Consider the following 16035-nt stretch of genomic DNA (forward strand, 5'->3'; position numbering starts at 1 on the left):
GAAAAATAAAAGGGATATAATCATAATTAAAATATACTACAATTTTTGATTCCCTATTTTTTTACAAAATCATCTTAAAGAAAATATGATGTAACGAAGTATTTCAATGGAGAACATGCTCGGAAAAAAATTAATCTCTTGAACTGGATGTGTGTAGGTTGTTCCTAGACAGGTAAATTTGTTTTATGTATATGCACCTCAAAGAGGATTCCTAGGTCAGATCGAGTAAATGTAATGCTATAATAATTACTTATACTTAATCTGTGTAATTCCATGGTACCAATTGAAGGAACCCCAAAAAAAAAGTATGTAGTAATTAGCTATTATAGGTCGTTAGAAGTTAAAATGACGCTAATATATAATTGTATAGTGTAGAATATGCAAAAAGTATTACATGAATTTATTATCCAAATAGGTTTACTACCTAGTCATTTGATAATTTTTCAACTCTCAATGTAATATATTCAATGAATATTTAATCAATTTTACAATGGATAAGTTTATGAATTCATTTTTTTGGGATAAGAATAAATATGGAATAAATGACCCCTTGAAGTTCAATCTCCCCAGTAACGATTTCAAAGCCCTCATATTCAATTTATAAAAGTGCTTATTTATATTATATATTTTTCGAACATAATTAATCTTGACGTTGTTCTCCTGGGGGGGAAAAGTTATAATACAATAAGACAAGTACTCTTACATCTTCATCAATCATGATTACATTTTATTTCAAGGAACAGAAGGTATTAGGTTAGAGAAGGAAATAAAAAAAGATTGACTGCATGTCATCTTATTATATACTTAAAATGGTGCAAAATATCTACACAAAGTAGAGTTTTTTAACATACTAGCAACTATTTATTTACAAGTTTTGCCAGAATTAATCAAACATTAACCGAAAAAAAAAAATCCTAAATATGGCGTTAGATAAACATAAATGAATTTCAAATTTGTTCTGTGTATGAATAGAATTTTTATTCTTCTTTGATTCAAATGGATAATTATGAAAAACAAAAAAATATATTTTTTGAAAAAGCACAAAGATCTCTGAAGAAACTATGTGATACGTTCCTGCTGTTTTTAAATTGAAATGTGATGATTTGTGACCCCTAGTTTACACCTTCATTATTTTTATGGCAGTCAAGTCATATATTGTTGCGTCTTGACGAGGGAGAGACACAAGCTTATTTATAATAGGAGAGATCCAGGATGACCAAGAGACATGAGGAGAAGAATTCACGTGGAGGAATAATGTAACACTAGATCATGTGTATTCTAACTATACTCTAATATATTTACAAAAGACGACACTATTTATAATACGTAAAACTCAGTACTTATAATACATAGACGAATATACAAGAAGATAAAAACCAGAAAGGACATATTAAATACATAACATATATTCATTTGTTTACTCTATCCCAACGAATACATTATGATATTAACTTTTGAATATACTATAAAAATATACTAATTGTAATATATTACATTTTTGAGGTATTAACGATAATATTAAATATTTCATGGACATATGAGAGTCAATTATAGCCAATGTAATCAAACTTATGGGATTAGTTCAAATACTCGAGAGAGTATTAAATATAGTTTAAACCCATTATTTTATTTAAGAGGTCATATTTAGGTAACGATTTAAAAAAAAAAAAAAGATTTGAATCAAACAATAACAACTGTTATTTGATGGATTGAGAAATTTAATTTTTTTGAAAGATAATAATACTTGATGTCTCCACTTCTTTAACTCTAAAGTATAATTTTTTGACATACCATATCACTTAGAAGGTTCATGTCATCTTCATACAAATTAGTCAAATGATCAATTAAAAAAAAAATGATAGAAATGTATACGTAATATTATTTTCATTTTGAAATGGTTGGAAAAAACTTCCCTTCTCTTCTAGAAGACAAAATATTTAGAATTAACTATAGCATAAATTAGTAAAAGCAATCCTACATCCCTTAGTTGGTTTAGTATAAGAGTTAGCGCTCCAGCATTTGAAGAATTTCAATTGTTGTAGTAGCAAACCAATAAATAAAACCTAGACCGTCTCAGCCTAGGATTCATTGGGCCACATTTCTTCTATAGATTAATAGTAATATACTTAAAACAAATAATCTTACAAGGACTATAAAACAGTTAAAATACTTTTCCGCCCTCATGTACCTTAAGGAATAAATATAAACCGCCCCACTAATTATCATCGCGGTCCCCCTAAACGCCACATGATAAAAATCCCTAGGCTCCTAACCTCTAAGCCTAAATTTGAGGCTCTAACCTTAATCTTAATACGACTAGTACAGACTCTTTTAACATCTCGAAAAAAAGGGAAAATATAAGGAAAAAATATTGGGCCCTTTTTGCCCCATATGACCCTTTTTAAATAAAATCCATCAATTTCTTTTGTTGTGATAATGAATTTTTAGAGGCGTCTGCAAGGGTGGGTTGAAGGGAATGTGGCTCCTCCCCCCAATTAAGGAGTAGCTATAGATTATTTTTATTTTTTTTATTACAAAAAGTTTAATATATGAAATTTTTTTCCAAAAAATTTAATTTTTTTTAAATAGTTGGGTATTTTGGTATTTTTTTTTTCAAAACCGGTTCTCATTGGGATTCTATATAAAATTTCCAATGTTGATTCCGATGCGATTCTGGTAAAAATTATCATGCTGATTCTATAATATTAAGATTCATAGTAAACATTATTAGTCGTTTATCAGTAAATTTCTAAGAATTACAATTCACAATTAAATTGCCTTCCTTTATTTCATGTTAATAGTATTTACAATAAAAAAATGAAGGTGATTCTTCTGCCCGGCGAACTTTTTCTATCACGAATTTTTCCAGTGTGAGTAATCCCAAAGCAAATTGTCGAAAGGGGGGCTTTTCTAGATGCTACATCAGAATCGGAAATTAAACATTATTTTCCCATGCTGATTCCGATTCTAGAAAAATAACTCCATTCTCCCATTACTAGTGATCAAAATCCATTGTATTTTTTTCCTTGCAATTTTTTTTTTTTTGGGGGGATTCCTCACGTATTAGTATTATTTAACTCCAAAGTAGAGAAATTCCTTTTGCACCTCATTCAATTATATTCAAAACTTGATTGAACATTTATGTATGCTCTTAAAAGATGGAAAGTAACCTTGAGGATTTGTTGCAGGGGGGGTATGATTGTTAGTCGTAGGGGGACTCAGAGAGGAATTGAGGATTATCTTTGGCGATATTCATGCTATCTCCCTCTTTATTTTCTTCTCCCCACCTCTCTCGTCAACGTTAATTGGTGTTGATCTAATTAAACGTCATGAGCATTATTATTTCTCTCCTCCAAAGTATACTTCAAATTGTCAGGGTTACCATGTTAATTTTCAGTTTCTTTTTTTAACATGCCCCAAAGCACATGATTTTCATCAATAGTTATCACGAAATTGATTTTGCAAAAGTTGAACCAATGTCCATACTTTTTCTCAGTTTTACGCGTGATATATGTATGTACAGGGTATTCTAGAATGAAAGCTCCATTAATTATGTGCTGAGATTTCGTTTTACTCTGTATTTATAAAAATAAATTAAGTAATTTACTTAAAAAATCAGGCTTATTTTTAAATTCAATTTAGATTATTTGCCACGTCACCTTTATTATTGACATGTATGTGACGACATATGTTACTTATTGTTCATTTATACCTCATGTCGTACTATATAACTAGAGATAGAGTAAACATGTACCGTATAAATGAAAAAAATCATCATATTACGTCACAGATAAAAAAAATAATTAATGTGTTAACTTGACGTCATAAATAATCAAACTTAAAAATAAAAAGGCTCGATTTTGACTTCCTTTGATTAATTTAAACGTATATAAACGTAATCAATAGCAATATCCATCGATTTATAGTCCATTTATTGCTTCTATACTTTTAATGTAATTTTATGTCTTCATTTACATAATACTTTTATAACAACGATAAAAATAGATGACAATAATTCATGATTAGAGATGTTAATTTTTTGGAATCCACAAGAGCATTAAAACTTCATCTTTGAAAATTTCATTAAAAAAATATTATAACTTTGATAGACGACATATATGTTGACATTGATCAGTGACGGTTGTAGTCTTGCCTTGCCTGTGGATTATATTATGAACTTCTAAAATAGAGAGGAATACTCAATTAAAACAAAAAATTTGTATAGTTTAACAAAATACTCTTTTTTTAATATATCCTTGCAGGAATTCCAACAATTTTCACGTCTCTACTATTGATGTGTAACTTTTAAGGTGTATTTTTCCAAAAAAAAAATACTTTGAACGTCATTAGATGGCTGGTGAATAGTAATCTATTTCTACAAAATATTTATGATTTAAATCTCATTTTATTTTCGAGATGAAACATATTCCTTTCTAAATATTCATGCATATCTTTTTCAAAAAATGAGGATGTTAAGAGTTTTTGGATACGTGCGTACATACTTACGAATAAAGTAAACAGGAAGAATTCATAAATGTTACTGTAAATAGGCAAAGTAATGTTTCATTTTTTTCTCTAAAACTTTGAATACGAGGTAAACAACATTGAGAAATAATACTTGTCTAAGCATAAAAGGTATATACCAAAACTATAGGAGGAATACTATTGATAAGACATTTATTTCCTAATAATTTCTAATTGCAATATCCATTCTCAGTAACAATGAGACTTCCAACCACTTCTTCACAGTTTTTCAAACAGTTTTTCTAATGACAATTTTTTTTTTGTTTCTGGTGAATATTGAACTACAGGATTGTGGTACATTTATGTCCTTTTGGCATCTGTAAATGATTTACCTAGCAGTCTGGATTTTGATTTTAGCACCAAAAGCACCGGAAATATGTACTCACCACAAAGTACCTGGGCGTCCATTTGACGTCCAATGAAAACAATTATATCTATATTAACCTACAAAAGTTACCAGAAATCAACTTATCAGCAAATGTATGTATGTGAATAAATTCAAATTTGAATTTTGCTGTAATAATGTAGATATGTTTTATTTTTATTTTTGATATGACGTGCTGAGCTTAAACTGAAAACACTTATTGTTAAACCTCATTCATTATTATTTCTTTTGTATATGTACCCAATTTTCTTTTCTCTTTTAATATGACGCACTTAGCTTAAGCTACATACGCCAGTTGTTAATAATGGGTTATCTACAGACATACAAACTTTGCTTGATTTATATAGATATGATTTATATTTATAATTACTACATTAGATTTGTATTTGAAATATATATACTTGTGTTCAAAAAATCAAACTGACGCTAAAAATACTGTAAATATTTGACGACTACAAAGTACCATGACATCAATGGGATGTTTTAATTAAAGTATACATTTATAGTGCTAAGCAATTTATGCACTTCAAGTGCTACTTAAAAAATTCCCTTCTTTTGTCATTAGTTGACTTTGTTGTTGTTGTTAGTAATAAAGAAATGACACACAAAATGTACAACTGTAGTAGGTCAATTAAAAGATTTTTGTTTAAAAAAACTGCAATATCATTACTAAATAGTTGTCATTAATGATTGGGAAAATATGTTACAAAAGTTTTTTTACAGATTGACTCAAATATGCTTTCAAATTTTCACAAGTGATAAATATATTTGAAGAAGGGTATGTTTCTGGTCATAGCATTCTTCCTTGAAACAAAAATGTTCTTTTTTTTTTTTTTCTATTGGAGCAGACGCGTGCATTTTCCTTATCGATCAAGATACTATAGATGATGAAAAGGTTGAAGGATACAATATAGATAAAGTTGCGTTTTGTCATCAAAATAAAAGGAATACGAAAAATGACACCCACTCAAGCCCATCCAGATAAACTTGTTACTACGGATGGGTTCAGCTCTGAAAATCTGATTTTTAGTGGAACAAACTAATTTGGTCCTTTAAAAAAGTTCAGTCCATACCGTTTTCAAAGATGAATTAGGTCTAGATCGACCAATCCTCCCTTCCCCCCCACCCCCAAAAAAAAAGTCTTAATCAGTATTACTTGAAAAGCATGTCTGGATCGTTCTCATATTAAATTTGGTCAAGACAGAATCTATATATAATTGTTGATGACGTCAGTTGTTTCAAAAATTGTAAACATTGGAACAATAACCTCATACAAAGTGAAATTTCTTGCATAAATCATATTTGTGCAACTCATAAATCAGAAAGGGGAGAAAATTTGTCCTTTGGTCTACGGTCTAACATTGCGATCTGAACCAAAATATTGGTCCAACCTAGTTTAGAAAATTTCACCTAAAACACAACTGAAAAAAAAAGATCCCCGTACTCAGTCGCAACACACTGAGTACCCGAAATTAATCATGGATCTCATTTTTGTTACAGGATCACTATCTCTCATTTGTTTCCTATTTTCATCCACATAAACATGAAAAGAGGTATTAATTATAAAATTTTATGGGTTCTTTTTAATTTCTATTAATTAAATAAATTTAAAAATCATCATATAATTTTAATCGGTACATATCACTTAAAATAACGGAATCTAATGTATACACACTTAACGATAGTGAAGACAGCAATATTTTCAAGTTCTTCTGGAATGACGAGATTTTTTGTCTATTCTCAGTCTCAAAATAACTAACTTTGGTAGGAAGCTTCAATTCCTCTATTGCAAAATTGAACTCATTAGAATACGAGACATTAAAGGAAATCAATTTCTTAATTTTGGTCACCATCACATTTACTTTCGAAAATAAATTTTTCATACCCATGAGTATCTTTCAAATAAACTATGATTTTTAGATTGGCATAAACACTCTTAACTTTATTTGACCTCAGAATATTCTCAAATTTTGAGACTGGAAGCTTTTTATGATTTTGATATGCATAAAAAGTAGGTTTTTTACTAAAAACCAACATTAATTGGATATCTGATAAACTTTTGAGTTGATGGAGTGAAAAATGTATGTTTGTTCGTATTTTTCGTATTTCTATGTTTTGAAAAATTAAGGAGTGTCTAAAAATTTTAAGAAACTATATTCTTTTATAGTTTTCTTCTTTTTAATAGACCATGACTTGTTGAACGGTAGAATATTTCATCCGTTCAGGTGTCTTTAAAGTCCTTAGATAAAAATATAATGAGTACACTCTTGAACTCTTGGCTGATGTCTAATAATTTCTACAGATAGCTTAAATTCATAGCTCTAAAGATTATCCTCTTGAGGCAAGGGGTTATAGGAGATTTTAGGCTCTTCTTTATAGCTAAGAGTTGGATATTTCGGAGTGTCTTTTCAACTCTATCAGCTTACGACATATCAATAATCAGAGGTGGGAAAATATCGAATTTTGGTGCTTGAATACCGGGGTTTTTTTGTTTTTTGTTTTTTTTGTATATTAGAAATTGAAGCAATTAACTAATTTTCATAAATTGCACCAATAAAAATTCGTTAGATAAATAACTATTACTTTAATTTCATAAAATATTCTGTCAAACTATATTTTAGAAATATTTATTTTTGACGACAAACGCACGTTCCTCACTACTTCAACGCATGATAGTAACTGACTGTATTTCCAAGAGAGCTTAAGAATATTGCTTCTAGCACAAAACCACGCCTTTTATAGGCTGATTAACACGCATTAAAAAACAAACGTTATGTTGCTGTAAATCTAAGCCCCTACATTTATATCTAAATTAATAAAGAAAAGTTTGTCTGTCACTAAATGGATCATTTATGAGTGTATGCTTAATATCTTAGAACTGCACGACTACTTATGTATAGATATTCTTATTTTATATATTATATCTAATAAATATAATCGAGCAACGCGCATGTATAGACCTCTGTCCCTAATATATATTTTTTTAAATCATGGTCAGTTAAACTTGGATGCTAAAAATTTGATAGTAAAAAGGGCTTACATTTATATCTGAACGCAAGACGTATATAATAAGATATTGTTTGATAGAAGTCCACTTTAGTATATATGTTTAAAAATTTTATATCCAATTTTTTTTTTTTTCATTCAAGAAAATTATAATTTATAAATACATACTTAAATTAAAACTTGAACATAATTGTTCATAGATAAAAACGGATATAATTTTTATTTTGTAGTAGATTGTATTATAATTTAAAAATGAACACCTACCCATATGACGCACCTTGCAGATATATAATCATATAAATAATTAGAGATTATAAAAATGATTTTGAGATTATAAAAGATTGGCAATTGACTATATATTTATATACAATATTCAAATTTGTTTGAACAATGAGTTGAGTTATCAAAGTCATGACAGAAATCTTACTAATATGTACATATCCATCTAAATACATATTTTATCATTTAATTTCGATTTAAGCTATATTTTTTCATAAAAATTTAGTACATTGATTGATTCCGTGTGTAAAGTGAGAAAAAATCAGAGGAGGGAAAGGATTGATATGGAAACTTAAAATGAGTGTTAATGACAAAATACTTTTTATTTTATATGCAAATATGAAAATCATTTATGTATATAAGGAGTATGTTAAAAAAATCCACATGGTAACCCTGACAATTTGAGGGACGTTTTGAAAGAGCGAAAGAATAAGGCTCATGACGTTTCATTAGATCAGTTATAATCAGCACTGACAAGAGAGGAAAGATATCATCAAGAATTACTCCAATGTCGATTCTCAATTATACTCTGAGTCCAACAAGGACTTACAATTAATACTCTGCAAAAAATCCTTAAGTTTATTTCAAGTCTTTTATGATCACACACGAATGTTTAATCAGGTTTTGAATATAGTAGAAAAATATTAAGAATTAAATAATAATTACAACTGCTAAGGAAAAGAAAAATCATTTTTCAGATTACCAATTCAAAAAAAAAAAAAAAAAACAGGCCTGCTAAAAAATTCATCGGATTTACATCACTATTAATATGTATTAATGATCCTTAAAATATCCCACTGCAGAGTATAAACAACGTTGCTCACAGTTGGAAGGATTAGTTTGATACATATTTATTTAAAATGTACATTTATTTTATTAATATCTCAATATTTAAGGTGGGTTTACAATGCAACATAAGTATAGGTATTGCGTCATCGTGAAACTTCATCATAAAACGTTGTTTCTACAGGTATAACGTTTAATTTTTAGATTAAAAAACCACTTTTACATGCGTGTTCCTCCTAGAAGAGAACTGAAAGTATTGCACAAGGATCTTTTTCGATGAACACGAATGTATAAGTGGTTTTTTAATCTCAAAATTAATTATCGAAAAGTGTGATACGAATTATTTCTTAATAGCCTTAAGACTAGTGATGAGACGATGTCTATGAGGGAATTTTTTTATATTTGGTCTGATCTTTAGTTATATTTTTAAACTAATTCGGACCCATATTGAGGTCCAGATTCCTATCTCAAACCAAAGACCGAAACTTAAACGTTTTTAAATAGTTGATTGATTTTCTCAATCTCAATATATAGACCAATTGTCTACCCTATTATTATTTAACTTCACATAACGTTATTCGGCCAATCTTCACAATTTTGGAACAAGATGTCATCTACAATTCATTTATAGAATCAGTCTAGACCTCGTTTAAATGAGACGGATCTAGACCGAATTTTTCTTTGAGACCGATAAAGACTGTACTTGTTTAAAAGATTGAATTTGTTCGATTAGTTAAAAAGTCATAACGGTGTTACACCAGTCTGGGATTTTCATACTGAAACCAACACAAATTAAGACCAAACCTGACTTGAAGTATAATTTTTTTTCTCAAAACTGACCCGACCTAACCCTTTATGTTAAGCCTAATTTGAATAACACGAATGCCAATAAAACTTGATATTCAAATAAGGTTAAATTACAGGCCCAATCAAGGTCAATAAAAAACTCTTGACTTGGCCAGACAAGAATAATTTCGACTCGATAATGTTCTTTTAGAAAAGTAAGCTCAATTTGATGTTATTTTCATATTAAGTTGCCTTCAGAATATAATATCTACAACTTAGGAATTAATCGACTTTGTTAATCTTTATTTATTCCTTTCATCAGACATACACATAAAATTAGAAAAGAGTAATGATAATCACGGCCTCTAAAAACCAAAAATGGTTCCCATGAGATGCATTTGTAGTAGATAAAAAGACCAGCAAACGGTTAGCACTCCCCTGAGATTGATGCAAATATATATAAGGCAAAAGAAAATCTGACCACTTACCCACAACGTCACTTAAATAAAAGAGCAATCTGATTTTTTTTTTAAATTATTAATTATTCCTACACTAAAAGTATTTATGACCTTTCAGTAAGATGTTGTTTTGGGAAAAAATATGAATTCCAAAATTACTTTACAAAAGAATTACTTCTTATATGAAGCAGAAGAGTTCAGAATTAATTTTAATTCAATAATGTCCTGGAAGTACCAGGACTTTAGTTAATATTATAGTAAGGTCTTTCTAATTTCTTTAAATCTATATTATATCGTCAAAACTTATCAGAATGATCCTAAAACATGAAATCTGACTATATGCCATTCCTTATTTATATTAGTAATACCTTGTATAGGATTTGCTTGTGTAAATATCCATTTTTAATCGATGTTCAGTGAATATAATTAACTGTTTTTAGATAGAGTAGTCCAAGGGGTTTACATCTAAAGAGGAGGGCGGCAACATGTTGAAGTCCCAAATGTCTGGAAATGTTGTCATTCAGGAAGGCCTTGGATGTAAGCATCTGCATTTTATCCCTCCTTCCTCTCCACAAAAATGGAAGGGCAGACTCCATAATGCCAAAGACAAAGGTTCTAACTAGATTTTTTGTTCTGAAGACGTGTCTTAATGAAGCTGAGCCATTTTTGAATGTTTGGTTGTAATGTAGCGGCTGTTAAGTTTATTCAAACGCAAAAAAAAAAAAAAAAAAAAAAAAAAAAAATTCAACAGAAAAAAGCTACACTTTGGCTGAATTTTATTTCCCTTCAGAAAATTTATAATCTTCTTTCCTCTTTCCAACCATCTCAGCTTGTTCTGCTCAAAGATGTGATTTGTCACCAAGCATGTTAACATTATACATATAAGATCAACCCTGTATCTTGTAGCTATTATTTAATATAATGCACAGTACAAATTTGATTCCTAAAAATTTGCATAATGTAATAAATATTTCATAGAAATTCTTTTTAAAAATAGAAATTAAATATTTTTATTATAAAAGTAACAAACTATATCTTGGTGAAACTTCTCGATGTATTATATTCATAAAACTACATCAAGAATTTTATTTTGATATTTATGAGAGTAAAATTGATGGTACAGTTAAAAAGTTGTACAAAATTTTTAATGATGTTATTTTTATAATCAATCAACTGTTGATCTGACTATTTTTAAATATGTTAAATATAACTGTTCCTTAACTCCCTTAAAAAAATTATATTTTGTTAACAGAAATACTTTGTCATTAATCTGCATATAGAAATAATTTATTATTTATGTAAAAATGGGAAATATGGACTGACAACGACGTCACAGGCTGATATCTATAATGACGCCATTCAACATAAATTGATTTATCCAATTTGGACGTCAAAATTTTGTGACTGATGCATCTCTAGCGTATATAGGTATAGGGTTGTCCGGAAGAGTTAAACCTCTAAGATTTGAAGTGTTATATTTTGGCAACAATATATCCTATCTGTAATTTGATATATTGTTATGCAATCCGGGTTCTATCCTTCTCGTCTGCCATAAAACAAAACAAACAAAAAATATTAATTTTTATTAGTCGAGACGTGTCATCTAAGAAAAGCAGTAGGAAATCTCCATTGTGCCGGTAAGTCACAAATATTAAATATTTTGGATTTTGAGACTTTCAATTAGTTTCAGTTCTGTAAAATATAAAATCAAGAATGATTAAGTTACTGGAAATATTAATAACGAGCCAAGAAATGAACACCCAAAGTGAGCTAGCAATCTGGAAAACTTCTGGAAAGTTAAAGAAAAAATTGACAGGAACCCCTACCGATCAATCGATACAATGACAAATCATCCATAAAGATCTAGAGATGGTTTCCATCAATTTTCATTACGGTCAAAATGTCACAGATGAAGCGTTTTGAAAGAAGTAAAAATGTATTATAATTTTGCAGCTAGAGGAGGTATATTGTCTTTTCTGATGAGAAGAAATAGGGCATTGATCAAAGTTCAACTGACACAGCGACCAAATTCAGGCCTCCCTATCAAAACGTGTCTGTTTAGACCTCCGAACTGTTCCTAAGCGTGTTAATAGTCGATCTTTTATGATTGAGGCAGGGATTTCAAGTAAGGGATAGAAAAGCTCACATTGGCTCTTATCCCAGGGAGTCACGATATAAAAACGGGTGATTACATTCCATATTTTTTGGAAACTGTGGTGTTTCCATGGTTTGAGATCGACTTATCCGAAACAAAAAAGGTGACCTTTGAGCAATATGATCCTCCAATACGTGCCAGCATTCCATGCCCACAGTAGCTTAACGCAAAAATTCCTTTTTTTGGACAAATCTATGCTGTGAGATCTAAACCTGTTCGAGTAATTTGTGTATAAATATCTTGAGTTCGAAAATAAAACCCGACTATATTCAAATTTGGAAGATCTTCGAACTGCAATTGAAACAGAGTAGCCCAAACTTCAGTAAGTCAATTTTGTGCGAAATTTCAATTTCGTATAAGGGATACACGAGACAGATATTTCAAATAAATTATAAGAATATTGATTAAACTTTAATAAATTTTCTAATACCTATATTTAGTTTAGTGTTTTACTCCACGATCAACACATTACTGAATTAATAAACATTAAAGAGGTTTTTAATTTATGGTCAACCCTGTAGATACAATATACATATATATATATACCGGGCCGTGCAAAATTATTTAGCGATGATGTAAATATACTTTTTAAGAGGTTTTGTGGCAACCAATCTGATTGTTTCGTATTTTTACTGTTAAAATAAACAAAAATCCTTCCTGTGAGAGCGTAACAACTTCCACACGTGAGACCATGTCCAATCAGGAAACAAAAAGGATCGAAATTGCAGCCCTCCTCCGAAAGGAACAGGTTGGGGCCTCGTTGAAGACAATTTACAACGTTTCCAAGCGCTTGGAGGCTGGGGGTGATCTCAAGCATTCCCCTGGGGCTGGCAGGAAGCCCACTGTCTCAACAAGGCAAATAAAGGCAGTGTTCAAGAGGACTCCCAACAGGTCCATTGCCGACATGACCAGAAAGATGGGAACGTCGAGATCAACTGTTTCAAGGGCATTGAAAAGGGCTGGAGGAAAGTCCCTGAGGCTTACTGAACGCCCTGTGCTAACTGAACGTCAGCGAGAAGTCAGACTTGAGTGTGCCAAGAAAATCTTGAATGATATCAAGAGCTCATCTGGACGCATCATCATTTTTTCAAATGAGAAAACTTTTATGGTCGATCCTGTTTTCAACAGGCAAAATGACCGTGTTGTGAGCTTTGGAGATGTTTGGAGATCCAACGGGAAGGCCATGAAGCCGGTATGGTTCCCCACTGGCTCAGATTAACAGCGGAGGATTATGTGAAGATTCTGGCGTCTAAGGTCCTTCCGTGGATCAAATCCATAGTCGGCAACTCTCCTTGGGGGTTTCAACAAGATGGAGCACCCGCCCATGCTTCCAAGAAAGCTCAGGAGTGGCTCAAGGACAACATGAACTTTTGGCCAAGGACTACTTGCCCCCTCAGAGCCCAGATCTGAACCCACTAGACTTCTCTATCTAGGCGCACGTGGAGACCAAAGCCTACAAAAAACGACACAAGAACATAAATGCCTTAAAGGCTGTTGTCAACAAGGCCTGGGCCTCCATGGACGCCGATTACATCCAGTAAGTCTGTGGTAGCTTCAGACGTCGCCTGCCCAGTGGCATTGAGTCAAATGGTGGCTACATTGATTAAATTTGATCACAAACTATTTTATTATTCTAAATGTATGAATAAATTGTTTCTCAAGTCATTCGAAATGTCATTATTGTCCGCAATATGTTCTGAACAAAAATCGGTAAATAATTCTGCACACCCCGGTATGTATATTAAAATAACTAATGAACAAATGCTCAAATAGTATGTATATATACAGACGTGAATACAAACTTACATTTGATTAAATGATGATTAAATATAAATTTGTTTAATGCATTTAACTAGGTTGTATAAAATACATGTGTACACACGTTTATAGTTAAAGTAAAAAGTCCTGAGGCTAAATTTTTTTATTTAATAATAAAAACATTGAATGTTTTCAAACTTATATTATTAGAACCATAATATAAATGAAGAATGTATTAGTTAATAATAATATGTAAAATTTACATATCTCTATTTTTTTAAGTCGAAATATACACATTGTATATATATGGGTAATTAGTGTTGTACCAGTTTTAAGTCCTGTTCGGTCCTTAAACAATAAAGAAATGAGAAAAATCAATTAAATTATGTTTCTTTAATACGGATTATTTTAAAGAGTTATAATTTACTCATAACCCCTACTGTGTCAAATTTTCCAATCGATGAGGCAAGTTAGGAAATATATATGCTAGAGAAGGGTTATTCTAATATAGGTTATAGGTGTATTCTAAAAAAGTAATTACGTTACTTTCATAGATCCTTTAGTAGGGATTCTTCATCTCTAATTGGCTCTGGTGGTGTAATATATAAGTTAACCAATCAACTTATTTCATTTAGACAACCTTGAAGTTATAATTCACCTTTATACCCAGAGATTGATATTATTGAGATTCAGTATACCTTAACACAGAAGTTTTATTTACTCCTTAACGGAGCTCGTAAGTCGGAGCAATTTATCCTAAAAGAAATAATTTGAAATGATACTCGTGTCCAGCTTTCAACTAGCTTTTAAAATAAACTTGTGTGTTGTGGCGCACGTATCACAAAGTATTACTGTATCTTTATTTACGCCCTTTGCCATAGCTACTGTTCATTTCTGTAAACTGAAAATTTTAATTAAATACAACCTTATTAAGCCGAACCACCAATCGAAATCTTCCTGTATGTATTTATTTATCTACGGATTCAATTAATTATAAATAATAAAATGTCAGTCCATTTTGTTTTTTAATTGGACCGATCCAGATCATAAATTGGAACCGGCAAAACACTATTTATAATTATATATTTTAAAAATTGATATATTAATAAACAACTTCAAATAATTATTATTTTTATATTTTCCTAGGTGTAAATCCAAATTCATGGAAAACAAATTCTGCATCAAGCCAACAGTATTCATTTCTTCTTCAAAAAAAGAACAGACTATATCCCCTCTCATGGCGCCTAGTTTCAAGCCTCTCAATAACCATTATATCTCTTCTATTGTAAATTATCATTGTCATTTCCTAACACTTTATTTATTTTTGTTTTTGCAATATGTACAGTTTATGTATACATATATTTATTTTAACGCATTTATATACGTTTATAAAATACAAATTTTATTATCATATACTCGTGTCAATAAATGAAAGCAGTTCTTTTTTTAAAATAAGGTTACAGCTGGTGTTGAGAACCGGACCAGCACCAATTTATTTATTCATCTGTCTTCGGTCTGAAGGGATTCTTTCCAGACCATTTTTTTTCCTTCTCACTTTAGGGACTGATTTTTTTCGGTCTCACTCAATCATATTTTTTTCAGTTTCATAAATTAAAAGAGACCATTTTTTTCTAGATCAACCGTCATTGATGTTTTTATTATATTGAACAAATGGAATACTTTATAAATCTAAAAAGTGCACCGCATGTTCTAGAACAAATACTGTATATATTATTGTAACAATAATAGTGCACACATATTATATATATGAAGGTATAATAGAGTTTGTTTGTGTGTCTTTTATTTGACTGGAAATTCTTTTCCAGTCAAATTGCACGCATAAAAATTGATTTTTAACTGAAATGTCTTTCACTTTCTGACTTTTTTTTTTTTTTTTA

At 30.2% G+C, this 16035-nt stretch overlaps 1 protein-coding gene across 3 annotated transcripts in view; it reads left to right on the forward strand.

Moving 5' to 3' along the window:
• Positions 1-15592, forward strand: part of LOC121129797 (neural cell adhesion molecule L1.1) — a 297246-nt gene extending 281654 nt beyond the window's left edge. For all 3 annotated transcript variants that reach the window (XM_071893367.1, XM_071893368.1, XM_071893369.1), the window contains one exon: positions 15284-15592. In XM_071893367.1, the coding sequence (XP_071749468.1) occupies positions 15284-15426 (143 nt within the window). In that variant the 3' untranslated portion in view covers positions 15427-15592. The remainder of the gene's footprint in view (positions 1-15283) is intronic.
• Positions 15593-16035: the final 443 nt, after the last annotated feature.

This window comes from Lepeophtheirus salmonis, chromosome 14 (genome assembly GCF_016086655.4).
Source record: "Lepeophtheirus salmonis chromosome 14, UVic_Lsal_1.4, whole genome shotgun sequence".
Lineage (NCBI taxonomy): Eukaryota > Metazoa > Arthropoda > Copepoda > Siphonostomatoida > Caligidae > Lepeophtheirus > Lepeophtheirus salmonis.